The 25,961-nt window shown below is 43.2% G+C and overlaps 1 protein-coding gene across 1 annotated transcript; it reads right to left on the bottom strand.

Moving 5' to 3' along the window:
* Positions 1-2,639: 2,639 nt before the first annotated feature.
* On the bottom strand, positions 2,640-20,797 carry LOC119420590 (solute carrier family 22 member 6-like). The gene is made up of 10 exons (XM_037688007.1): positions 20,393-20,797; positions 20,208-20,311; positions 19,962-20,116; positions 19,090-19,258; positions 14,262-14,385; positions 14,067-14,182; positions 13,763-13,977; positions 13,546-13,654; positions 3,026-3,229; positions 2,640-2,838 (listed from the first exon to the last, which is right to left on the bottom strand). The coding sequence occupies exons 1-10, from the start codon at positions 20,795-20,797 to the stop codon at positions 2,703-2,705; spliced, it is 1,737 nt and encodes a 578-aa protein (XP_037543935.1). The 3' UTR covers positions 2,640-2,702.
* Positions 20,798-25,961: the final 5,164 nt, after the last annotated feature.

Raw genomic sequence — 25,961 nt, 5'->3', positions numbered from 1 at the left:
TATATATATATATATATATATGTATGTATTAAACCTTTATTTATACAGGTTAGTCTCTTACTCATTTTCGAAACAGACCTGTTTTAGATGGACAACATACAGAGTACAGACAACAATATTCAACAAAAATGAATTAAAAATAAAATAAATGTTGTGTTGTAAAAACAGTCAAATCAAGGTGCCATACAAAACAAGGTAAAATAATAAAAACAAGAACATATTTGCTTTGATGTTTGTATTGACTTTATCAAATGCTTAAAATCCCTTAAAACAATCAAATTGGACAACTTGAGATCTTGTTGCAAGGTCATCCAGGTTACAGGTTACAGTCCGCATTGAGGGAACGCTACAGGTACTTATATATAAACATATATATATATATATATATATATATATATATGTGTGTGTGTGTGTATGTGTGTATGTGTGTAAGAATGTAGTATATATAATATATTCTTATTTTGCGCTAATTTCTCCTGTTTTCTATAAACTACTTTGCAAATGAGCAAGATTTTTTTTTTTAATCCAGGAAAATCCTGTTATCCAATCAGATTCTTTTAAGATTTTGTCTCCGGGCAGAAACATGTTTGAAGGTTATTCTGATGCATGCTCAATAATCCAGGTAAATAAATTAAAAAAGTCAGTTCCTCTGAAGAAGCATTTGTCCAGAGGACTTCACTCAATCTTGTTAGATGTTTGAAGGTTGTTTCTCATTGGTCAGGACTTCACTGTCAGGAGAGCTCAGTCAGATGCTCTGAAAGAGAAATTTGTTTAATGAGTGAAAGGAAAATTAACCAATCAGAATGCTGATGTAGAGTGGGTGGGACCAAAACACAGGACTTTAAGCCTTCGGGAAGACCCGCATGCATTTAAAAAAATCTTTAATCTTTATTTTTATTTTGACCATGTGACGATTTGTTGATGCATTCAGTTGCAACCTGTAAATTCAAACATCCATACAGAAATTGTAGCTGGTCTAAAATAATGAAGGTTAAATATCACATTCATGTTTACATTGATCATTTCAATATTATTATTATTATTATTGTATTCTTATTTTATTGTATTTTCTTGTTATTATGTTTGCTGTTCTTCTCCACAGTATAACTCCTCCCCACTTTAATGCATGAAAAACATTAAGGTTTACAGTAGTCCCTCACTACTTTGTGTTTCAACTTTTGCAGACTCACTGTTTTGTGGGTTTTCAACGTAAGATTGTACACATAGGCGTCGCAACCATTATATGTGAAGGGGACAAGTCCCCCCCACATTAAAAAACGTTCATTTGAACCCCCTCACCTTTACTATGAAACATTAGTTCAGGCGGTGCAGTTTCTCTTTCTTTGTGAACAAATCCATTTCACTTGATTAATAGGAGAGTACTCAATCTAATAAAACTCCACTCCAGGTTTTCCAGGTTACCTCCACCTCTACACACAGAGCAGAAACTGTGCAGGCAGCCGCTGCTGAGTCTCCTGCTTCGCTAGAAATCGCGCACAGGTGCAGGAGATGGAGACACCTCTGTGTTGCTCACTCACCAGTTTAGCAGCTTAGTGCGGGCAGTGGTTGACCAGGGGGTTGATCATCAACATATATTCATGTTAGGAGGATGCTTGAGTGCAGCGCTACGTCTGTAGTATGTTCTCTTAGCAGTAACTGTGACGCTGTCAGACGCTGCAGGTGTAAGAGACGCTGTGTGTTCAGGTGCATTAAAGTTGAAATGTCTTTAAAACCCCACACCTTATTGTCCTCAAGCTTCGTGAGAAACATAATTTAGATGAGTAGTGTTGAACACAAGTAAAAATGTCTAGTGGTGATGTTTTTTATTTCTCTATAAACACAAATAGTGCAGATCTGACGCTCTGTATTAAAATGTATTAAAGTTAAAATGTCTCTAAAACCCACAGCTGAATTTACACAAACTTGGTGAGAAATATGCTTTAAATGTGTGGAATTAAAGCAAATTTAGGTGAAATGTTGCTTTTTTTGTACATTAGTGCACATTTCTTTTGTGCACACGCACGCGCGCACACACACCTACACACATCGTTGTGTACCCCCCACATTACGGATGCTTCTGACGCCCTTGATTGTACACGACACACGATGGAAGGCGACCAACCAGAGCATTGTACTCTGTATCCCGGGCGCTGATTGTCTCAGTAACTGTTGCATCAGTCTGTCTGCTCTCTTTTGCTGTGCTCTTTTGTGAATTTTTCGTAAGAGACTGGATTTATTTCAAGCCCTACGATGCCACCCAAATGTTCTGTACCTTTTAAGAAGTGTGGGAAGGGTTTATAAAGCCTTAAAATATATACAAATACTAAAATAAATATAACAACCCTACTTTGCAGATTTTCACTCATTGCGGGGCTGTCTGGAACGTAACCCCCGCGATAAGTGAGGGACTACTTTCATTCTCTGTTCAGTTCCAGTCCAGAAAAACACTCATCTCCAAAACTACAAACGTTCACTTTTCAAACCCCTCAAAGACGGGGGACATCAGAGCACCGCTTGTTTATTAAGTTTATTCATACAAAAAACAGCAACAGTTAAGTTTACAAGCATCATAAAGTTATGAAGAGGGTCAAAGAATGAAATCACTGATTCAGATCACAGTTTTTTAATCAAGTTAAACAAAACTTTAATGAATCTTCCAGTATTTTGTTTTAAAAATGATCTGCATGAACTCGCCGTTTGGTTCAGCAAGTTGGTTGATCCTCCTTGGTCTCCTGTTTGAGGAGAGTCAACTGAGTTTCTTCATGGATCATCACTTTCTGAGTTTCTTGAAGGATCATCACTTTCTTCATCGACACCTTGAAGCTTTTTCCAGTTCCTCTGTGTTCAAAACAAAAAACAGGCAAGAAGATTGATCCATGTTATTCTCCATCCTTCTGCAGTGTCTCAATGAAACCATAAAAACAGTATAGTTTCCTTTTTTATTATTTTACCATTCACAGCAGAAGATCTTCTGTCACCAAAACAGCTGTTATGATTTCTGAAGACACACAGAGGTTGATCTCACCTCTCCTCCACGTCTTGAATCGTGTCAGGAAGATGTTTGCCAAGGGTCTCTGGTAGAAAGATAGCCACCACCCCGGAAAGGATTGGAGCTCCTCCATAGATCAAACTCGGCAGCCAGGGTTCGTAGTCCCCAATGATGAGAACCATGGGGGCCAACATAGATCCAATACGTGCCATCATGGACACCCATCCCATGCCTTTTTGACTGAGGGAGAAAACATCAAACAGATATGACTACAAAACCTTTCTGTGGAAAGGTTCTGAACAGTTATTATCTTATGTTTTAGGTTGCTATTTGAGCAACCTCAGATTGGAGAAACAGAGTTGGAATGACAAGCCAATGGCTAGTTGGAGTGAGGCGAAGACAGAAGTGAATTACTGCTGTCGTAAAACTATTCCAATCTCAAAAACGTAACAACCGTTTACGTCAACTGTATTTTATAAATTGCTATCAAGGCCACTTGACTGACAGGTTCAGATGGTTTTACATTTGACTTTAGAATATCCTAAAATAAAGAAGAGTTGACTCAGTTATTGCAGTGTGCACTGTTAGCAGCTTGTAGCTGTACAACAAGCCCACATCATCAGTCTTCCACCACTGTGCTGACAGTTTCTGTGAGCTGCGTCTTCTGTCCTCACTCCTTCTACCTCTACGGGGAGTCCTGCCTGACCTCATCTGTTAGTCTGTCCATCACCAGAGCAAACAAGAAGGATCAGAGCCGATCCTTGATGCAGTCCCACGTCTACCTTGACGCTATAGGACAACTCACCACTGTCCTGCTGTCCTCATACACAATCTGTACCAGTCTAATGTGTCCTGCTGTCCTCATACACATCCTGTAATGGTATAATGTGACCTGCTATCCTCAAACATGTCCTGTACCAGTCTACGGTGTCCTGCTGTCCACATACAGATCCTGTACCAGTCTAAGATGTCCTGCTGTCCTCATACACATCCTGTACCAGTCTAAGGTGTCCTGCTGTCCTCATACACATCCTGTACCAGTCTAAGGTGTCCTGCTGTTCTCATACACATCCTGTACCAGTCTAAGATGTCCTGCTGTTCTCATACACATCCTGAACCAGTCTAAGGTGTCCTGTTGTCCTCATACACATCCTGTAATGGTATAATGTGACCTGCTATCCTCAAACATGTCCTGTCACAAATCACGTTCCATAGATTATATTTTCTGTCACCCTGATCACTCTTTAAAGTTTGCTATAGATCTTTTCTGTGAGTTTCATTTATTCTGTCCGCTCTGGTAATGTTTTATGTACGTGGGTTTTAGTTTGTCTTCTTTGCATGCTGGTTGAGGGTGATGTCATGGTTGTTTAGTTTTGTCTTCACTGCAGCCAGCAGCAGCTGATTGAACTCAACTGGCTGCACCTGTCTCTCTCACCCTTTAAAAGCTGCACTCTTTCTCCTCTTCGGTGCCCGGTAGTTGAAAACAGTTCACTGCAAGTAAATACCTCGCGTTTATGATCCTGCATTGTTTCCCCAGAGCCTTTGTGTCCCCTTGTTATAGTTTACCTGTCTCCTTGTTCCTGTCCTGCTCCTGGTTCTTGTTCTCCCCTCTTGGCTTGACCTCGCAGCTCATGGACCCATGACTCACCTGGACATCGTCTCTCGCTCGACCCTTTGGATTATTATGTCTTCTGCTTTCGGTTCTGACCTTCGCCTGCACGACAACGCCTCCTCGTCTTCTCCTCCGGTACCTCCTGTCTTCTGCTCTCCAGTTTTGGACCCTGGCTTGTGTGACCACGTCTCTTCGCTCAACAGACTCACCACCCACCTGTTGCTGCGGCCGGTTGCAGCCCCTCACCGGACTCAGCCTCTCCTGCAGAAATCCGGATCAGTTTGGACCTCGTCAGTCTCCAGAACCTTCAAGCTCATCTGAGACGGTTAGTGGTCCTCCTCATTCTGACTTTTGCTCTCCATCATCTCCTGCACGACCACTAACCGATCTCTGTCTCATAGACTCGTTCCTGATCCTGAACCAGAACCAGAACCCAAAACCAGAACCAGTACCAGAACCGGTCCAATCTGCTACACTTCACCTTGAAAATAAATATAATTTAATTTTGACTTTTTGTGTGGTGATTTTGGTCCAACCGTTATGTGGTTCGTTACAGAACTACCGGGTCAATATGGACCACTCACCACTAGCAGATTGGCGCTCTAGGGTAGAAGGAGCTATTGTTAAATTAGAGTCTGGCATGGAGGACATGATCCGCATGCTCAAAAACTTAAACCCTCAGATGTCCCCTCAGGATTCTGTGGTGATCAGACCTCACTCAGAGCCTGTCAGAGAACCTAGACTGACTCCACCTGAACTGTTCACAGGGGAACCGGACCAATGTCATCCTTTCATTACCCAATGCGAAATCCACTTTGAATTACAACCCTCATCGTTCCCCTCTGATAAGGCAAAAGTGGAATATATTATTTCACTACTTTCCAGCAAAGCTAAGAAATGGGGAACTGCTGAATGGCAAAGAGACTCTCCTAATATCTACTTTCTCCAGGCTTTCACAAAAGAGCTCTGCAGGGTCTTTGATCCGGTCCTTCCAGAGCGAGAGGCTGCCAAATGGTTATTCTCCATAAAACTAAGTAACAGGAGAGTAACTGATTACATCATCGATTTTCACTCCATAGCGTCTGGCAGCCACTGGAATGAGGAGGCCCTCACCGACGCTTTCTACAGAGGCCTGAATGATAACATTAAAGATGGTTTGGCAACCAAACGTTACCCTGACTCTCTACAGGACCTTGAAGACTTGTCCACCAGGGTGGATTTAAGACTGGCCGAACTGGCACGTGAACGAGGACCCAAGACTTCTCCAGTTTCCAAAACTGCTGGTGAGTTGCGGTTCTCACCATGACCTGCTGACTCTACTCCTGTTTCTTCTTCCCTGCCTGCAGAGGAACCTATGCAGTTGGGTAGGAGCCGACTCACGCAGACAGAATGCGAGAGGAGACGCAAGGGACATCTCTGCTTCTACTGTGGGGAGGCAGGTCACATTGTCGCCAACTGCCCGGTAAAAGGGGGGTGCTCAGTAGATGAGAGGAGATGTCTACTGAGTCGAGCCAGTCCCAAAGAACTCTCCTCACCATTTATTGTATCAGCTCACCTCATTACACCAGAAAAGTTCCGGTCCACAGTTAAGGTGCTTATTGACTCTGGGGCTGACACTGAATTTATAGACTATGATTTTGCTAGATCTGCTGGAATTAAACTCTGTAAATCATCTCATCAACTCTCTGTTGTGGCTCTCGATGGCCATCCTCTGAACTCCTCCTCGTTGGTGACCGAATCGGTGGTTTTGTGTCTTGGTGGTAACCACAAAGAGAACATTACTTTTTTTGGTTATAAAATCTCCCCAGGCTCCTATTGTGTTAGGAGCCACTTGGTTAGCCAAACACAACCCACATCTTGACTGGAGGAGGAAGGAGATCTTGGGGTGGTCAGAAGAATGTTTGACCACATGTTTGTTTGATGCTGTGGTACCTATCGAAGCCATTACCCACAATGAGAGTTATTATCCAGACATTTCCAAAGTTCCAAAAGAAAACCATGATTTAAAGGAGGTGTTCAATAAAACTAGGGCTACTTCATTGCCTCCACACCGTCCATATGACTGTGCAATAGATCTGCTCCACTCCTCCAAGAGGAGCTTTGTATTCCCTTTCCGCTCTGGAACAGCAGTCCATGAAGGATTACATCCAAGACTCATTACGTTCCGGCATCATCCGACCATCTGCTTCACCTGCTGGGGCAGGGTTTTTCTTTGTGAAAAAAAAAGATGGTTCACTTCGCCCCTGCATAGATTTTAGCAGCCTTAATAAAATCACAGTCAAGAATAAGTATCCTCTACCACTTATGACTTCCGCATTTGACTCTCTGCAAGGAGGCAACATTTCCACTAAGTTAGACCTTCGTAACGCTTATCACCTGGTCCGTATCCGTGAGGGTGATGAGTGGAAGACCACCTTTAACACCCCCTCTGGTCACTACGAGTACTTGGTCATGCCCTTTGGTTTGACCAACGCACCAGCTGTTTTCCAAACACTTGTTAATGATGTATTGAGAGACGTGATAAACAAATTTGTATTTGTTTACTTAGATGACATTCTTATTTTTTCTAAAGACTTAGATTCTCACCGCAAGCAAGTGAGATCTGTACTCACTAGACTCCTTCAAAATGGCCTCTTTGTCAAGGCCAAGAAATGTGAGTTTCACATGTCAACCACGTCGTTTCTCGGTTTTATTGTTTCTCCCAACAAAATGGAGATGGACTCTAATAAGGTTTCAGCTGTGGTGGATTGGCCCACCCCAAAGAACCGCAAACGGCTTCAGCGGTTCTTGGGGTTTGCCAATTTTTACAGACGTTTTATCAAAGGCTATAGCCAGAAGGCTAAGCCCCTTCACAATCTCACCTCCACCAAGATTCGTTTCCAGTGGTCCAACGCAACAGACACTGCCTTTAATGACCTTAAATCCTTGTTTGTTTCTACTCCCATTCTCCAGGCCCCCAACCCCGATGCACCTTTTATGGTTGAGGTTGATGCTACCAGCACTGGGGTGGAGGCTGTTCTGAGTCAGTGTGGCCAGGAGGGACGTCTTCATCCTTGCGCTTTTTTTTCCCGGAGTCTCTCCTCGGCTGAGCGCAACTATGATGTTGGAGATCGGGAGCTTCTTGCTGTTAAACTCGCCCTGGAGGAGTGGCGTCACTGGCTGGAGGGCTCCAGGTTCCCGTTCCAAGTGTGGATGGACCACAAAAACCTAGAGTACCTCAGATTTTCACTCCAAGATGGCGCCGGTGTGTAGGGCTGCCCGTCTCTCGCTCTCTGCTTGTATTTTATTTTTGTTATTTTTACAATGGTTTGTGCAGTGTGCCGAGTCATATTTTCAGTATGATCGTCGGGCACTTTTGGAGCTCCGTACATTTGCTGAAATTCCCGCGGAGTTTTTGAACAGCGGTCAGCACTCTCCCCCACCGGTCCTATCTGAGATTCCTGCGTTCCTTCAGCGTGACCCTGGCCTTTCTCCATGGAGGAAACGTCGCAGACGTCGTGGGAAGCGTGCAGGGATTTTGGTGAAACTGAGGCAAAGTGTGGATTATTCTATCAGGACTCGCTTTGGATCTGATCATCTCCTCTCTGACCCGTGGTGCTCCCGGGGCCCGGCTGCTGGCCAGCTGCCCGCGCGCTCAGTCCATGGAAACACCTGGAGTTGTTTACCTGTGCGCCGCACCAGCAGACCAGGAGGAGCTGTTCTTCAAAACCTGTGCCTGCGTCTCCATCCACGGCTGTGCCTGTGTTGGACAATATCAGGATGTGTTTAATCAACGCAAGGTCTGTTTCCAACAAGACATTTATCCTCAATGACTTTTTTAATGATGAGGAGTTGGATTTTCTGTTCGTCACAGAATCTTGGATTTCTGATGGTGAGTCCAGCGCCTTGGCGGAATTACTACCTCCGGACTGTCTGTGTTTCAATGCCCCGCGGCCATCAGGTCGGCGTGGGGGGGGGGGATTATTAACAGTTTTTAAAGCAAACTTGGCCTGTAAACAGTTGTCCATCCCGGTGTCCCGCGCCAGCTTTGAGCTGAGCGCCTTTGAACTCGGACACTCTCCTACGGTTCTGTGCGCGCTCGTCTACCGTCCACCTCGTTCTAAGGATTTCATAAATGAATTCTCTGACTTTTTGGCTGATATCACACAGAGATACACTCACTTTTTGCTTATTGGTGACTTTAATTTGCATGTGTGTTGTCAGGAGAAGCCCTTAGTGAAGGACTTTCTGGATTTATTGGACTCTTTTGGCTTAGCTCAGCAGGTGAGCGGCCCCACCCAGGAACACGGTCACACGCTGGACCTCGTTTTAACACGCGATGTCTCTGTTTCTAATTTGAAAATCGGTGACAATGTTTTTTCAGATCACATGCCTGTATTGTTTGACTTCGCCCCCCCTTGTCCTACTGCTAAGACGTGCGTTCCTGTACATACGCGTTCTATTAACGGTTTCACTGCTGCTCGTTTTAATGAAGGTTTTAATTCTGAGAGGATCGAACAGTTCCCGGTGTCTCTTACCACTGAGGAGTTAACCTCTCAGTTCAACTCTGCCTGTTTAGATGTTCTGGACCGTGTTGCTCCCCTTAAGACCAGAAAAACAAAACTTAAATCAGAGCCCTGGCTGAATGACGTCACGCGAGCCGTTAGGCGGCAGTGTCGCAAAGCTGAACGAAAGTGGAGGAAGGACAGGCTGCAAATTTCTTTTCAAATGTTAAGGGAGAGTTGGCGTCACTATCAGAAAACCGTTAAAGCTGCCAAATGTAAATTCTTCTCTGATTTAATTGTCTCCAACTCCCACAAACCCCAAGTTCTTTTCTCCACCCTGAACTCAGTTCTACACCTCAGTGAGCCTTCACCTCTGGAAGCCTCAACTGAGCTGTGTGAAAACTTCCTCCATTTCTTTTTAGAAAAAGTGGCATACACCCGGGCACTCATTTCTCCACCAGCTCATGATCTGTCCATCCCATCTCAGTGTGTGGCTGTGTTTGACCACTTTGAGCCCATCTCTCTGTCCTCTCTGGAGCAAGTAATGTGCAGCATGAAGCCATCTGGTTCCCCCTTTGATGTGGTCCCCCCTCGACTACTAAAGGAAGTTTTTCCTACCCTGGGTCCTTTTATCCTCGCTATTCTGAATAGCAGTTTATCCTCAGGTGTGGTGCCAAAGACTTTTAAACATGCTGCTGTCCAGTCCCTCCTGAAAAAACCTAACCTTGACCCCTCAGTCATGTCCAACTTCCAGCCTGTCTCCAGACTCCCATTAACCTCTAAACTACTGGAAAAAATTGTGGAGTCTCAGTTGAAACAGTTTTTGGGGGATCACGCTATCGTTGAGTTATTCCAATCTGGCTTCAAATCTCTCCATAGCACTGAAACTGCTCTACTGAAGGTTTTTAATGACATTTTCATATCCACAGACGCAGGTGATTCTGTGCTGCTTGTCCTATTGGACCTTACATCTGCTTTTGACACCATCGACCACAACATCCTCATTTCTAGACTGGAGCAGTGGGTGGGCATCACAGGGTCAGCCCTTAAATGGTTTGGGTCCTACCTCTCTGACAGAACCTTCTGTGTCAATATAAAAGATTTTAGTTCGGCATCGACAGCGCTCCAGTGGGGGGTACCGCAGGGGTCCATCCTCGGTCCCCTTCTCTTTTCTTTATACCTGCTGCCACTAGGTGCTATCTTCCGCAAACATGATATACCCTTTCATTTCTATGCCGATGATTGCCAAATTTACTTCCCCCTGAGGCACAGAGGCACACGCTCTATTCAGCCTCTTCTTGACTGCCTGGCTGACATCTGGGACTGGATGGCTTTAAACTTCTTAAGCTTCAATGAGAAGAAGTCTGAAGTCATGCTGTTCCATCCCAGTGGCTCACTCATGAACCATGACATTGACCTTTTCTCTCTAGCCCCGCTAGAGAAACAAAAGGTCACTAATCTGGGGGTGATAATGGACCCGTCCTTAAAACTCAACAGTCACGTAAACATGATGGTCAAATCCTGTTTTTTTCAGCTGAGACGGCTGTCTAAGCTGAAGCCTATACTCTCCAAAAAGAACCTTGAGACAGTGATCCACGCCTTCATAACATCTAGGCTTGATTACTGCAATTCACTTCTGTTTGGAATCAGTCAGTCCTCCATTGCTCGTCTACAACTGGTCCAAAATGCTGCAGCCCGATTTTTAACTGGTACAGGCTATAGAGAGCACATCACGCCAGTTTTGGCCTCCCTGCACTGGCTACCCATTCACCTTCGGATCCATTTCAAAATTCTCATGTGTGTTTTTAAATCACTGAACAGTTCCGCCCCATCCTATCTCACTGATCTTCTGCAGCCATATGTCCCACCGCGCTCTCTGAGGTCAGCAGACCAGATGCTTCTCTCAGTCCCAGAAACCCGTCGTAAGCTCAGAGGTGACAGGGCTTTCTCTGTTGCAGGTCCACGACTGTGGAATGAGTTGCCACTGAGTGTCCGGCAGGCTCCCACACTCTCAGTCTTTAAGTCTCGCTTGAAGACCCACTTCTATTCGCTTGCCTTTAACACGGTGTGATTTGTTTTGGTCCGGTCTGTTCTCTACTCTGTTGCCATTTTAGTTAGCTTCTGCTGCTATTTGTATCTGTATTTCTATTTTATGTTTTCCTGTCTGCTGTGCATGTTTGGTTCTTTTGTACAGCACTTTGGTTGGCCTTGTTGCTGTTTTAAGTGCTATATAAATAAATTGGTATGGTATGGTATGGTAGGTCCGCTCGCCGCCTTAATCCTTGCCAGGCCAGGTGGGCACTGTTCTTCTCTCGTTTTAACTTCACCCTGTCATACCGACCCGGTGAGAAAAATGTTAAACCTGATGCCTTGTCACGTGTTTTGGAGGAGGCTAATTCCCCCTCAACTCAGGAGGAGAGCTTTATCCTTCCTGAGAGTGCTCGCCTGGCCATTACCCAGTTAGAGCTGGACCTGAGGAGCTCCAGCCAGTCACGTCCCCCTCCTGCCAACTGTCCCCAAGACCGTTTGTATGTACCCACTAACAAGGTTTTACATTTCTGTCACAACTCTGTTATTTTGTCACCCCGGTTTCACTAAAACATTATCTCTTGTCAGAGCTCAGTTTTGGTGGGAGACCATGTCCAGAGATGTCCGTGCCTATGTGCGTTCTCGTCCGGTGTGTTCCCAGTCCAAGACCTCCAGACGCCCCTGTTCGGGGTTACTTCATCCCCTTCCTTGTCCATCACGTCCATGGTCGCACATAGGTATGGACTTCATAACCGGTCTCCCACCTTCCAATAACTTCACTGTCATTTTAATCATCATTCACTGCTTTTCTAAAATGGTTCACCTAGTTCCTCTGCAGAAGCTACCCTCCTCCAAGGACCTAGCCCACATTATGGCTCGGGAGGTTTTTAGGCTCCACGGACTGCCTCAGGACATTGTCTCAGATTGGGGGCCTCAGTTTGTCTCCCACTTCTGGAGAGAGTTTTGTGACCTCTTGGGCATTTCCGTTAGCCTCTCCTCTGGCTTCCACCCTGAATCTGATGGCCAGACGGAGAGGGCTAATCAGGAGGTGGAGGGCAAGCTGAGGCTCCTCTGTCAACAGGATCCAGAGAAATGGAGCTCATCACTGCCCTGGATCGAGCATGCCCTTAATTCTGTTCCCTCCTCAGCCACCGGTTTGTCTCCCTTATGTTGTTTTTGGTTTTCAACTGCCTGCAGTCTCGGTCCAGGAATGCGAAGCCTCTGTCCCCTCAGCTCACATGGCAGCCCTCCACTGCCAGAGAGTCTGGAGGAGGGCCAAAAAGGCTCTCTTAAAATCCAGGGCGAAGTAAACTAGAAAGGCTGACCGCCACAGAACCCCACAACCCAACTATGCCATGGGACAGAGAGTATGGCTGGCCACTAAAGACCTTCCTCTTAAGGTCTCGTCCCTCAAACTCGCCCCCTGATTCATTGGACCCTTTCCCATTTCCAAGGTTATCAACCCTGTGTCCGTTCGTCTGACATTACCCAAGTCCTTACGTGTTCACCCTACTTTTCATGTTTCTTGTGTTAAACTGGTCATTTCCTCCCAGTACCACTCCCCTTTTCAACTCAACTGGCTGCACCTGTCTCTCTCACCCTTTAAAAGCTGCACTCTTTCTCCTCTTCGATGCCAGGTAGTTGAAAACAGTTCACTGCAAGTAAATACCTCACGTTTATGATCCTGCCTTGTTTCCCCAGAGCCTTTGTGTCCCCTTGTTATAATTTACCTGTCTCCTTGTTCCTGTCCTGCTCCTGGTTCTTGTTCTCCCCTCTTGGCTTGACCTCCCGGCTCATGGATCCACGACTCACCTGGACATCGTCTCTCGCTCGACCCTTTGGATTATTATGTCTTCTGCTTTCGGTTCTGACCTTCTCCTGCATGACAACGCCTCCTCGTCTTCTCCTCCAGTACCTCCTGTCTTATGCTCTCCAGTTTTGGACCCTGGCTTGTGTGACCACGTCTCTTAACTCAACAGACTCACCACTCACCTGTTGCTGCGGCCGGTTTCAGCCCCTCACTGGACTCAGCCTCTCCTGCAGAAACCCGGATCAGTTTGGACCTCATCAGTCTCCAGAACCTTCAAGCTCATCTGAGAAGGTTAGCAGTCCTCCTCATTCTGACTTTTGCTCTCCATCATCTCCTGCACGACCACTAACCGATCTCTGTCTCATAGACTCGTTCCTGATCCGGAACCAGAACCCAAAACCAGTACCAGAACGGGTCCAATCTGCTACACTTAACCTTGAAAATAAATATAATTTAATTTTGACTTTTTGTGTGGTGATTTTGGTCCAACCGTTAGGTGGTTCGTTACATGTCCTGTACCAGTCTAAGGTGTCCTACTGTCCTCATATACATCCTGTACCAGTCTAATGTGTTCTACTGTCCTGAAAATGTTTGAGAATTTTAACAGAGAAGACAGACTCACCGAATGACGGTCGGATAAAGTTCTCCAGTGTAAAGGTAGCAACAGTTGAAAGAAGCAGCAAGACAACCTTTACCAATCACAGCCAGACAGGTTCGTATTGTGTTTTTATCTGCAGGGAAAATGAATGCTCATCTCTTGTTTCTACAGAACATATTTCAGTGTAGTGGTGACAATAACAAAGAATGTGCCACTAAGGTTTCTGCACGTTCAAACCTACCATAAGGAACTAGGATGTTGATCAAAATAGGAATTCCTCCAATAATGAGAGCGCCGCTTTGGGACGTCCGACGTCCAATAAAGCTCATGCACCCAGTCATTACAACCTTAGCAGGGATGTCCACAGCTCCAAAGATCACTTGTATCAAGTAGATGTCCACACCAAACTTCTGAAGGTCCATAGCAAGGCCATAGTATGCAAAACTGGTTGAAAACCTAAAAATACACAAAGAAGTATAAAGAGAGAAATTATTGAAGTTTTATTAATTTCCTTATTTGTTCTTTAATAAGAACGTGACATGCACCCAACAACACCGAGGCTGATGGTGATGATTCTCATTTTGGATGTGCGGAACAGGTCAAGGACAGAGTACGACCCCTGGGCACAGGACATCTCTTTTTTCATGGACTCTTGGAGCATCTATGTGAAATAAGAGAATATGTTTTAACTCAACACTGGAAGTTTGTTGATAAAACACCAACAGGTATAGCTGTCTCACTTCAACATCGATCTTCTCTCCCTCCTCATGGCGTCCGTTAAACCTGGCCACACTTTTCAGAGCCTTGACGGCGTGTTCAGGCTTATTATTTAAAGCTAACCATCTGGGGGATTCATGTAACCACCTGAAAAACAAAACACACAGACACATGTTGATGATGTATTACTACAGTCCATACAAAAAGTTTGCACACAGGCATGGTTGTCATGAATGTCCAATTGATATATGGTTTTAACGTTTTACTTGAACTATTCTTTTTCCAGAGTGGAAAGATTAGACAACATCAAAGTTCAATGATGTTTACAGATGTGATTTTCATTTATAGATTTTAATTAAATCTCAAATGTTATACACACACAAACCCACTCATGTTTAGATACATGTCCCTCAGCCACATGTTTTTATCACTGGTGCATCCAGAAAATTTTAATGGAGTGGGGTGTGTTTGGGGTTTATGATGGGCACTGAAAATCCTGGGGTTGCACAGCAAAACTAAAAGCCATATCAGAATTTCATATTTGTTATGTTATTTATAGTTTAAGCAATTACAGCAATGCTTAATAATCACCTTTTGATATGCATACATCTACTTTAATTTTTTTAACCTACTGTTGATATTAAGAAAAGCATGATCATAGTCAACTATTTGAAATTTGTCTTCACTTAAATTTGTAGTTTCATGTACATATATAAAAAAATTTGGTAAAACTTCTTGAAACCCTGCATACTGATGTTCTGATGCATGCACAATAATCCAAGTAGATAAATCTAACAAGGTTGAGTTAGGTCGTCTAGACAGTCTCTTCTTTGTTGAAATGTTTAGCTTTTTATCCAAAATACTTCTTCAGGAGCTGCAAAAAGGTCTTATAAATGGCACCTTCTCATAGTGGATCAACCAGTTTGCTGGTGACAGACAAAACTGTGTTCATACTCGTATGCAAAGGGAGGATCATCAGCCTAACAATTGATTGTTAGAGCCCTGATGGCGGCTTTCTAGCCCACAGAGGGCTGATATTTGCAATAACAGCATTATACAACTATAACAACTTAACACAAAGGTTCTGCCCCGTTTAACGATTGTTAGAGTTCTAATGGTCTGATGGTCCTCTTTTTGCATGTGAACAACTAGTTTCCTCTGTCATCAGCAAGCTGGTTGATCCACAATGAGAAGATGAAATTTAAGACTGTTTGTTGCAGCTCCTGAAGAAGTCTTTTGGATAAAAGACGAAACGTTTCATCAAAGAAGAATACATCCAAAGGACCTGACTCAACCTTGTTAGACCTGCTTCCTGATGTTGAGGACATTGGTTTTACAATGTTGTCCATTCATGAATGATGACAAGATGGTGCCTATGTGTAGGGTTTGCCGTACATAGCTCTCTGCTTTGGTTTTATTTTTGTTAGTTGTACAGTGTGTTATGCAGAGTATCTGCACATATCTTCAATATGATAGTCGGGCACTTTTGGAGTTCCGTAGTTGCAAAATTGCCTGCGGAGATTATCCACAGCGGTCGGGGCTCTCTCCCTCCAGTCCTGTCCGGGATACCTGCCTTCCTGCTTCGGGACCCTAGCCCATCTCCCTGGAGGAGACGCCGCAGATGTCGGGTAAAGCGCGCTCGAGTTTTGGTGAAAATGAGGCACTGTTTGGATTATTCTGCCAAGGATGCTGGGGCTCGTTTTGGATCTGGATCTGATCCTCGCCTCGCGAACCCATGGTGTGTCTGGGGCCCTTCTGTTGGCCAGCTACCCACACGTCCAGACTATGTAAACCATGTAACAGTCATGTAAACATTATTGTTAAATCCTGTTTTTTCCAGCTGAGGCAGCTGTCTAAGCTGACGCCCATATTGTCCAAAAATAACTTGGACACAGTAATATATGCATTCATAACATCCAGGCTCGATTACTGCAACTCGCTCCTGTTTGGTATCAGTCAGACCTCCATTGCATGACTACAACTGGTCCAGAATGCTGCAGCCCGATTTTTAACCAGTACAGGCAAAAGAGAGCACATTACACTAGTTTTGGCCCCACTGCACTAGCTACCAGTTCACCTTCAAATCCTGTTCAAAATCTTTCTGTATGTTTTTAAATCACTGAACAGTTCTGCCTCCTCCTATCTCGCTGATCTGCTGCAGCCGTATGTCCCACTGCGTTCTCTGAAGTCAGTGGACCAGTTGCTTCTCTCAGTTCCAGGAACCCGTCTTAAGCGCAGAGGTGACAGGGCCTTCTCTGTCGCAGGTCCAAGACTTTGGAACGAGTTGCCTCTACCTGTCAGGCAGACCCCCTCCCTCACAGTTTTTAAATCCCGCTTAAAAACCGATAAATATTCCCTGGCTTTCAACACTGTATGATTTGTGTTAAACCTACATGTATGCATCATACAGGTTTAACACAATACATACCCTCACACATACCCTCCTCTCAGCTCCATCAGGGACGTCTCTCTGAAGCTGGCTGTTAAGATAATGGAGTACGCTTATGAGCACAACATGGCCACCCTTCGCCCCGAGCCGTCTGACAAAGAAGCCTACGTTCACTCGATCTGCTACAGCACCGACTACGATGACTTTGCTGTCGACTCGTACCGCTGGCCGGAGGACTGCATGGCTGTGCAGTCCTGCAAACTTTGATCCTCAGAAACCACAAGAGCCCTGAAAAATGATGTGCACTGTTCTTGGAAGACATGGTGATCTTTTCCTGCACTTTAAATTAAATGCTGACAACACAAAGAAGATCAGTTGACAGAACTGTAAAGGAATGCACAAATGGTTGTTTTCACAGTATTTAAAATATCTGGGGGAGTCTCTTTGATTGTACTGTGATGGGAATTCACTGCCTGTGTCTGCTGAAATCTTAGATAAGAAAAGCTTTTGACAAATAAAGTTTTGTTTAAAAAAAAAAAAAAAAACCTGTATGCATCACACTGTGTTAGTCATTATGTAATTATCTGTTGTTATTTTGTTTCTATATTTTTATTTTACATTATGTATTGAGTTGCTGTGTGCTCTGCCTGTTTGTTTCTGTTTGTACAGCACTTTGGTTGGCCCTGTTGCTGTTTAAAATGCTCTATAAATAAAATGGTATGGTATGGTATTCAGTGAGACAAGATTTTAGGATTTATTCAAAATTTTAAATGAAATAAATATTTGTATTTTTGACTCATATTTGATCAAAAACAAGATTTGTTTTTGAGGTTTTTGAGGTTTTAGTAATCAAGTACAAAAGGGGACTCAGGATAATACTGTGTTAAAAGGGGGCAAGTGGAGGAGGGGCATGTTTTTTTTGGTATTGTGGCCATCCCACCCCCAATCCCCCTTGGTGGCACCCCTGATTTTTTTAGCCATCAACCAGGCATAATCTAACAATAATCTGTCCTGATGTTTGTAGGTAGAGTACTTTTGAAAAATTATGTGTTAGTACTCCTGCTTCGTAATTCTATCTACTTTGTATAACGCACCAGTACCACAGTATGATGCTACCAGCACCATGGTTGACAGATGCTGCAGTGTTCTTAAAAAGCTTTATCTCAAACTTTGTCTCATCTAAACAAAAATGTTTCTCTAGAAGACATCTGGTTGGTCCATGTGGACATCTGGATGGTCCATGTGGACATCTGGATGGTTCATGTGGACCTCTGGTTGGTCCATGTGGACATCTGGATGGTCCATGTGGACATCTGGATGGTCCATGTGGACCTCTGGTTGGTCCACGTGGAAGTTTGGTTGACCAGTGTAGATGCATGGTTGGTCCATGTGGACATCTTTGGTCAACATGGATGTATGGTTAGTTCACGTGGATGTCTGGTTGGTCCATGTGGATGTCTGGTTGGTCCATGTGGACGTCTGGTTGGTCAACATAGACATCTGGTTGGTCATCGTTGACGTCTGCATGGTCTATGTGGAAGTCTGATTGGTCAATGTGGACGTCTGGTCTGTCAATATAGATGTCTGGGTGGTCAATGTGGAAGTCTGGTTGGTCAACGTGGAAGTCTAGTGCATTTTTTTCTTCTTTTGGTTGCTCCCTTCTTCAGGGGTCACTACAGCAAACTGACTCGCACAAAGACTTGGCAATTGTTTTTACACCAGATGCCCTTCCTGATGCAACCACAGACACCAAGCTACCACAGCCCTCTGTGAGGAGCAAAGAGCTGCTATCTAGTGCATCTTTGGGAGCAGCTGATGGGGTTTAAGGGCCTTGCTCAAGGGCCTAGAGTGGTGGAAATGAGGGTGGAGGCAGGTGCGGGTGTTTCACTTTTCACACCCACATTTTTAATGTTGTCAGTATGGGTGGTTGAACCGGCAACCTTCTGATCACAGGCCCACCTTCTCTAACCGCTGTGCCACCACTTCCCAAAGGGATTACTTTAAGCATGAAATGTGTTCATATAAACAGCCATTCATCTTTACTAGTTTGCTTTACTTTATAGATCTTTGCTGAGTTCTTTGGACTTTCCCACTGTTCTAAGTAATGGTCTGTTAAATGAGGGCTGTTGAACAAATTATTTAATTGTGGGTAAAGATAAACTACTAGCTGCAGTCAATCATGATCACTAGCCAGAAGTTATTAGGTGTTGTTAAATTTAAAAACATTAAATAATCTGTGTGCGAGTAATTTTAAAAAATCTACATAAAATAAAAATTTGCCCAATTTGTCTTGTTTTAATTTAAAATAAGTAAAGTTGTATTTTGTAAAAATGTTCCACCCTGGAAAGATAAACGGACAACCTTCATGCCGATGACCAGTGTACTTGTGTTTTAAATAAAAAGTGTAACTTTTAGTTAGGAGTCTGTGATTCCAGCTGCCTGTTTTTAGTTCAGTGTCGCACCATGAGCAGAGGAAGACGACGAAGAAGGGCAGAGACACGGTCAGCGTTAACCACCTCCAGTCTCGGATGAAGTAAGCCACAGCTGCCAGGAGCAGCTGTCCGAACGTGTAGCAGTAACCTAACAGCATCCCAGAGAAGGTCCGCACACGAGTGGGGATCCACTCTACAGCTTTAAACAAAGACAGAATTCAATAAACAGCAAAAACTCAAGTTTAAGAGCTCAAACAGAAAAAAAGGGGGGACGAAGGAAAATATTTGTTAGTGAGAAGTTTTTGACATTCTCCTTCCTTTTTGACTCAGATGTCAATGTCGATAAAACCAGAACGTTTTGTTTTTAAAGATGTAGAAAATAGTTTTTCATCATTACTAATGAGTATGTGAATTATAAAAATATTTCAAACACTCAGCTTGTATGGAAATATTTTACTAAAGTCAAATTTCATATATTGGCCAGAAAAACTTGTGATGTTTTGTACCAGTTTCTGTACTGTTTAGCAACGTTTTATGATGACTACTTACAGTGATAGTGCAGATTATTTAACGTTTTTTGTTTCCTTTATGAAGTCAAATGTAATTACTGTTTAACTCGGTGAACAGAGAACAACTCGTTGAATGGCGCCAGTTTAGTTTAAACAGTTAACAGCTAGAGGATTGCTGCAACTCCAAACTCAAGAATTTCACAGCAGTTTAATTATGCACAACAGGTAAGATATTAACCAATCTTTAACTTTACATGAAATTCTGAGAACCTTTGTTTGAAGATGTTCGTTTTTAACCGTTACATGAAACTTTCAGTGACTCACCTACATCATCGACACATTCAATGTTTTTTTTGCAAACTAAATTATTTGTTACGGTTTTAGATGTCTTACTGAGTGAGAGTGTGTTGAGGCCGATGCCAGACAGAGCCATCCCACAACCAAACCTGAACAGGCAGAAGAGGGAGAAGGAGGGGGAGAAAGCAGCGCACGTTCCTGAAACTGCCACGAGCAGGTAGGAAACGATCAGGAGAATTCGTCGACCATATCTGGAAGATAATGACGTCAATGAAATAAATTGTTCATGTTGTACACTGCTTGGGTTTTAAATAAAGTTAGAGTTGAAAAGGTAAATCTTACCTGTCTGAGAGGCTTCCAAACACAAGAGCCCCCACGAGCACACCTCCCATGTAAATCGTTTGTCCCATTTGTTTAAACGAGCGCAGGTCACACACCAAATCCCACTATCACATCAAACAACATGTACAAACATCTAACTTGTGTTGAAGTCCTCGATGTGAAGCAGGTGGAGCGTGCAGCCATACCTCAGATATGAAAGTGGAGGTCCTTTCAGTCATGTTGTAGGACCAGCCGTCTGTGCATCCCTGCAGGACAACGTCCAGCTCGTCCTCATCCTCACCACGCTCGTCTGAAGCCAAACTCCAGTTCCTGTCCAAAAGGTGCCACTGTGGACTCACGTACCGCTGACATCTCTGAGGTTTCCCAACAGGATCCAGAGGGACGGTGATGAGCAGCGTCTCATCTGGGTTCAGCTGAGACCTGGAGAGGTTGGAGTGTGCTCTGCAGTGGTGAGGAGACTCCAAGGCCACAAAGTTCTGCAGCAGGTTATGACTAGCCACCATCAGGAGGGGAAGACAGAGGAGCGTCACATGCAGGACCTGGAAGCGTCCTGTGCTGCCCACCTGCTCCAGGAGGTCTGCAAACACCATGATTTTCTAGAGCTGGAGCTCCAGACGGCTTCTGAACACCCGAAGCACCGAGTTAAAACCGAGTTCAGATAAAACAAGTGGAGTTCAAAACAGATGAAAGAAAATTCAGGTAAATCTCTCCAAAGAACGTTGGTTCAAATGAAAGAGATCTACAATGAAACACCTGCGGTCAGTGCAGCGCATTAAAGTGAGTAATTGGCCCTGAAATTCCTGCAGGTTTCTCTGATTGTTGGACTCCTCGAGATCACTTCTTAAAGTATTAGCAGCTCTTTCTGTGGAGTAAAATGTTTCTGAGCAGGATGGAGTGAGCTGCAGCATCAGGAGAGCAAACCAGAATCACTCCCTGCTTATGTTGGACTGCAGAGACAGGTGTGCACACAGACTCATCTTTGTTTTTTTACCTGCGCAGAATGACACAAGAGGAAAGGAAATATTCAGTGAAGAAGAACAATGATTGACATCAGTTGCTAAAGATGCTGATCAATTTTCAACTTTTCAAATGAGCCGTGACCTTTTCTCCTCCTCTCCTTCCCGTTTCTGAACAAAAGTTCAAACTAAAAGAAAAGACGCAAAATCAAATAAATTCACAAATCTGCAAAACACGGGTACCTTAAACAGAAACTTTTCCTGCTTCCTGTTTACATCAAGTGTGTTATTTAAGTCAAATGATTTTAGTCTTGTTCAGCTGATACTCTTTTCAATTTGATTCAGTTCAGTTTATTTATATGGCGCTTGTATTCCTAAGATGGTCAGGCCCAAAATCCCAAACCTCTGTCTTGTCTGAGTTTAAAAGCAGAACATTTAGGGTCATCCAGGTTTTTATGTCTTTAAGACATGCTTTTAGTCTAAGTAACTGATTAAATTTATTGGGTTTCATGGTCAAATATAATTGTGTATCATCAGAATAACAATGAAAATGTATCCCATGCTGTTTATAACTTTACCTAATGGAAGCATATACAGTATAAGGTAAAGAGTATTTGTCCAAGCACTGAACCGTGAGGAACTCCATGACTAACTTTGGTATAGAATAAGATTCATTATTTACATTTACAAATTGATCTATCAGATATGATTAAACCAATTTAGAGCCGTTCCAGTAATTCCAATATCGTATTCAAGTCTCTGTAATAGAATATTATGATCAACTGTATGGGCAGCACGGTGGCGCAACTGGTAGAGCTGCTGCCTTTCAGCACGCAGGTCCCCGGTTCAAATCCCGGTCTGGGAACCTTTCTGAGTGGAGTTTGCATGTTCTCTCCGTGCATGCGTGGGTTTTTTCTGGGTACTCCGGTTTCCTCCCACAGACCAAAAACATGCATCTTAGGCTGATTGGTGACTCTTAATTGCCCCTAGGTGTGAGTGAGACAGTGAATGGTTGTTTGTCTCTATGTGGCCCTGTGATGGACATGCAACCTGTCCAGGGTGTACCCGCCCCTCGCATAATGATTGCTGGATATGGCACCGGCAACCCCTGTGACCCAAAATGGAAGAAGCTGGTAAAAGATAATGGATGGATGGATCAACTGTATCAAATGCAGCACTGAGGTCTAACAGGACCAGTGTAGACACCTGTCCGTTGTCAGAGGCCACAAGAATATCATTGGTAACTTTCATCAGTGCAGATTCAGTGCTGTGGTGAGCTCTAAACCCTGACTGAAACTCTTCAAACAGATTATTTCTTTGCAGATGATCACGTAATTGACCAGCAACTATTTTCTCTTGAATTTTTTAGATGAAAGTTAGAATAGATATAGGTCTATAATTTTCATTCATTCATTCAACCTTTATTTAAACAGATAAGTCACACTGAGCCTCAAAGACTCATTTACAAGTGAGATCTGTTTGGACAGACAATAAAAAGTGGTGAAAAACAACACATAGGATTTGGAGACAAAAAAACATTCCTAACACGCTTTTAACCTCTAGTTGATGGTTAACAGTGTGATAATGAAAAAAATAATAATCTTGCACACTAGCACATAATGACAACATTACGCAGTGGGGGACGCAAGGGCAGTGAGCATGTCCAGAGACAACACACAGAGGCACTGCAGAGTTCAGATAAAATCACTTAGTTCAACTAGTTGCCTCTGGAGAGATCCTTACACACTTGGGGGTACTGAGGATGGCCAAGGATGAATCCAAAGAGTCCTGAAATTATGACAGAATGTTTATTCAGCTGGGCCTCTCTGAGAAGTCCATGGAAATTCCTCAGTAGTAGGGGAGGGAGGGGTAGAGACATCAAGTTTACAAAACTTCCAGGCGTATTGAGATAAGACGGCCTGTCAAGGCCGGTCAGAGAGACAAATTCAGATAAACACAATTGTTTTGGGGACAGGCTGAACTTTAATGACATCTACAGTACCTTGAGTCTGTGTTGCTCCACTCGGTTCTGAAATGTCCAAATTAAATGGCCATACCAATGGACCGTGCCTGAGAATAATCCCCGAGATGTGATCCATTCTGCCAAAAGCATTTGAGTCTGGGTGCTTGAGGCACAAACCAAGCCATCATGAGGCAAGAAGCCTAATCGAGTCCAAATTTGCTGCAGATGACTTCCTTGATTGTAGATAAACCAGTAACCAGCCGAATCCAAAAAGCAGGAACCAGTTATCATAAATCCAATTATATATGCGTCCTTAAAATCCACAAATGGCAGCAGAGATAAACACATCATCAATCCTTCCAAGTCGATGAGATATCCAGCTGCGTGCATGCCAATAGGGCAAAGCGGCTCACCTAAAGCCTGTCTTCTCTTAAAATAAATGTTATCAATTGTGTTGAGGGACCAACTGACAAAATCCAAGTTCATAGTTATGTTTCGGAAGATTTGTAGAAGAGAGGCTTTAAGCAGTTTCACAGACAGTACAGAGCAAAAGCAAGAGAGAGAGGGGAGAAGAATACATCCGCAAGAGCAAGTGTTGAAATGATTGGCTGGGATTCCTGAGTCAAGGTTATGTTTCTCAAGTTAAGGTTTAATTACAGCAATATTAAAGCTCTGTTGTACGTAACCCTTTATTAGAGACAAATGAAACAGATCCAAGACGTGGTTATTAATTAAGGGAAATACGTCTTTAAATAGCCTGGTTGGGATGGGATCTAGCAGACATGTGGATGGTTTGACTGAAGCTATTATTTTTGGCAATTCAGAGTGTAGGGGTTGTGGTCTGTTTCTGGTGTCTAACCCCATCTTGTGTTGTGTTTATGTCTTGTGTTCTCCTTAGCCTCAGTTTCTGTTTTCAACAGGGTTTGTGTTTTCCTAGTGTATGCTTCCATCTAGTGATGTGTCTCTGTTCCTGCACTCCCTGGTTTCCCAGTTTATCATTTCCTCTGATCTGTTTCAGGTGCGTCCTCACAGGTGTTTTGCCTCGTTAGTTACTGTATATAGTCTGTGTCTGTGTTAGTCCTTGGTCCTGGCATTAAATGCTGTCCACAGGTCATGTCCTGTTTGCTCCTTGTGATCAATGCAAGTCTTGATGCACTGACAGCCTTTTTGATTTCTTGTTAATAAATACTTTATTTTATAATCTCCTGAGTCCTGGACTGCCTGCCTGCACCATTGAGTTTATCTGCACCAGTGCCCCCGTTATGACACAGAGAACTCAACAGGACAAAAACAGTCCAAACATAAATCAGGTTCTAGTGATATTTTTAAAGTTGCCTCATCCGACACGGAACCAGAGGTGATAGTAGGAATGTTGGTTTGAATATTTTTCCTAATTGAAATAATTTTATTTAGAACAATTCTCATGAACAAATCACTGCTTATAGGGATACATGTATCTACAGAGATGATTTTTCTTTAGACTACTGGTTATTTTTATACTCACCAAAATTAATATAGCAAAATTTTTCAAGAACAGATATGAGGAGTTGGATTATCTATCAAACTCTGTCTTACAGAGAAATAACAATCTTTAAATAATTTTAAATGACTAAGTGTGACCGTGGAAATAAGATGCATCTAAAAAAGACAAGAAAATGAAAACAATGTAATTTTTGAATAAATTAAAAAAACATCCAAACATGAAAGCTACTTTTCATGCATTTCCATTCCCCATCAGGTGACGGTACTTTGTGACATTTTTGTAGTGACTATTGGAGCAGATTTTCTGGTAAACGTCACCAAATTCAACTTTAATGATTTACAAACAGAGTATATTCAGCTGAGGTTTATGGATCAGAACACCTGGTGCTTTTTGTTGTTAAGCTTTGAAACTGGTGGATAAAAAAAATCTGCCACTTTTAACAAAGCAAATCAGACTTTTGTTTGTTTGTTTGTTTGTTTATTTTACATTGTGGGACTTATTCAAAGCTGAATGTTCAAATACAAATTATTTAGGAAATTTTAGTATTTTTTTCCACAAATATGTCATTTTAAATATTTTTCAGGGATTTAATTTTCTAGTTAATTTCTGTCAAGCAATAGTTCAGCTCTGTTAAAGTAAAATGCTGTGGGAACATAGTGAACAATCAATAACTTACCTGTTGCAGATAGCCCTTTATAGACAACTTAAGTTTAGAGAAACAGAAAGCTCTTTTATAAAACACCTCCAGTCTGGACTGAGATGCTTTCTGGCCACCTCAGTGTGATTCCTGATTGGACTGAGGCAGTGGGGGGGTGGGGGCGGGGGTGGGGGGTGCAGGGACGGTGTGTAGGGGTTGAAGCCAACCCGTCCCTGATGCACCTTTGTGCTGTGAAGTGAGGTAATACCAGGGGCAAACCAGCTGACATGTGTAAAGGTAAGCTGGCTTTGTGACTCCATAAAGTGATGAAGTGATAACATCTGGTCTGAGCGACCACCTGGCAGTGACAATAAAATAAACAACAAAATAAACAACAACAAACAGATTTATTACAGAGAGAAGACTGATGATGCACAGCAGCTTTACACTTAGTTTTAAAAAAATAATTAAAGAATTGTTCAAATGAGTTAATTCATCATGTTTTGAAAACAATACAGGGAAGTTGTCCATCACCCTTATTTTTGTTATTAATGTTTTATTAAGTGCTTAATCTGACATGAATAGATATTCTTTGGTCAACCCTATTTTAAGCAAAATTTTATAGTTTATGCCAGGGGTGTCAAACTAATTTCCATCGAGGGCCACATCAGCATAATGGTTGCCCTCAAAGGGCCAGATGTAACTGTAAGACAGT

This window comes from Nematolebias whitei, chromosome 14 (genome assembly GCF_014905685.2).
Source record: "Nematolebias whitei isolate Nwh7 chromosome 14, NemWhi1, whole genome shotgun sequence".
Lineage (NCBI taxonomy): Eukaryota > Metazoa > Chordata > Actinopteri > Cyprinodontiformes > Rivulidae > Nematolebias > Nematolebias whitei.
This window is presented reverse-complemented; position numbering and strand designations above follow the sequence as displayed.

Bases quoted from the DNA above. Each gene is read 5' to 3' on its own strand.
- LOC119420590 (XM_037688007.1), bottom strand. From the start codon at position 20,797: ATGGTGTTTGCAGACCTCCTGGAGCAGGTGGGCAGCACAGGACGCTTC. The intron at 20,117-20,207 runs GTAAGATTTACC...ATTATCTTCCAG, and splicing joins TTTGGAAGCCTCTCAGACAG to ATATGGTCGACGAATTCTCC. The intron at 13,978-14,066 runs GTGCATGTCACG...GTGTATTTTTAG, and splicing joins ATCAGCCTCGGTGTTGTTGG to GTTTTCAACCAGTTTTGCAT.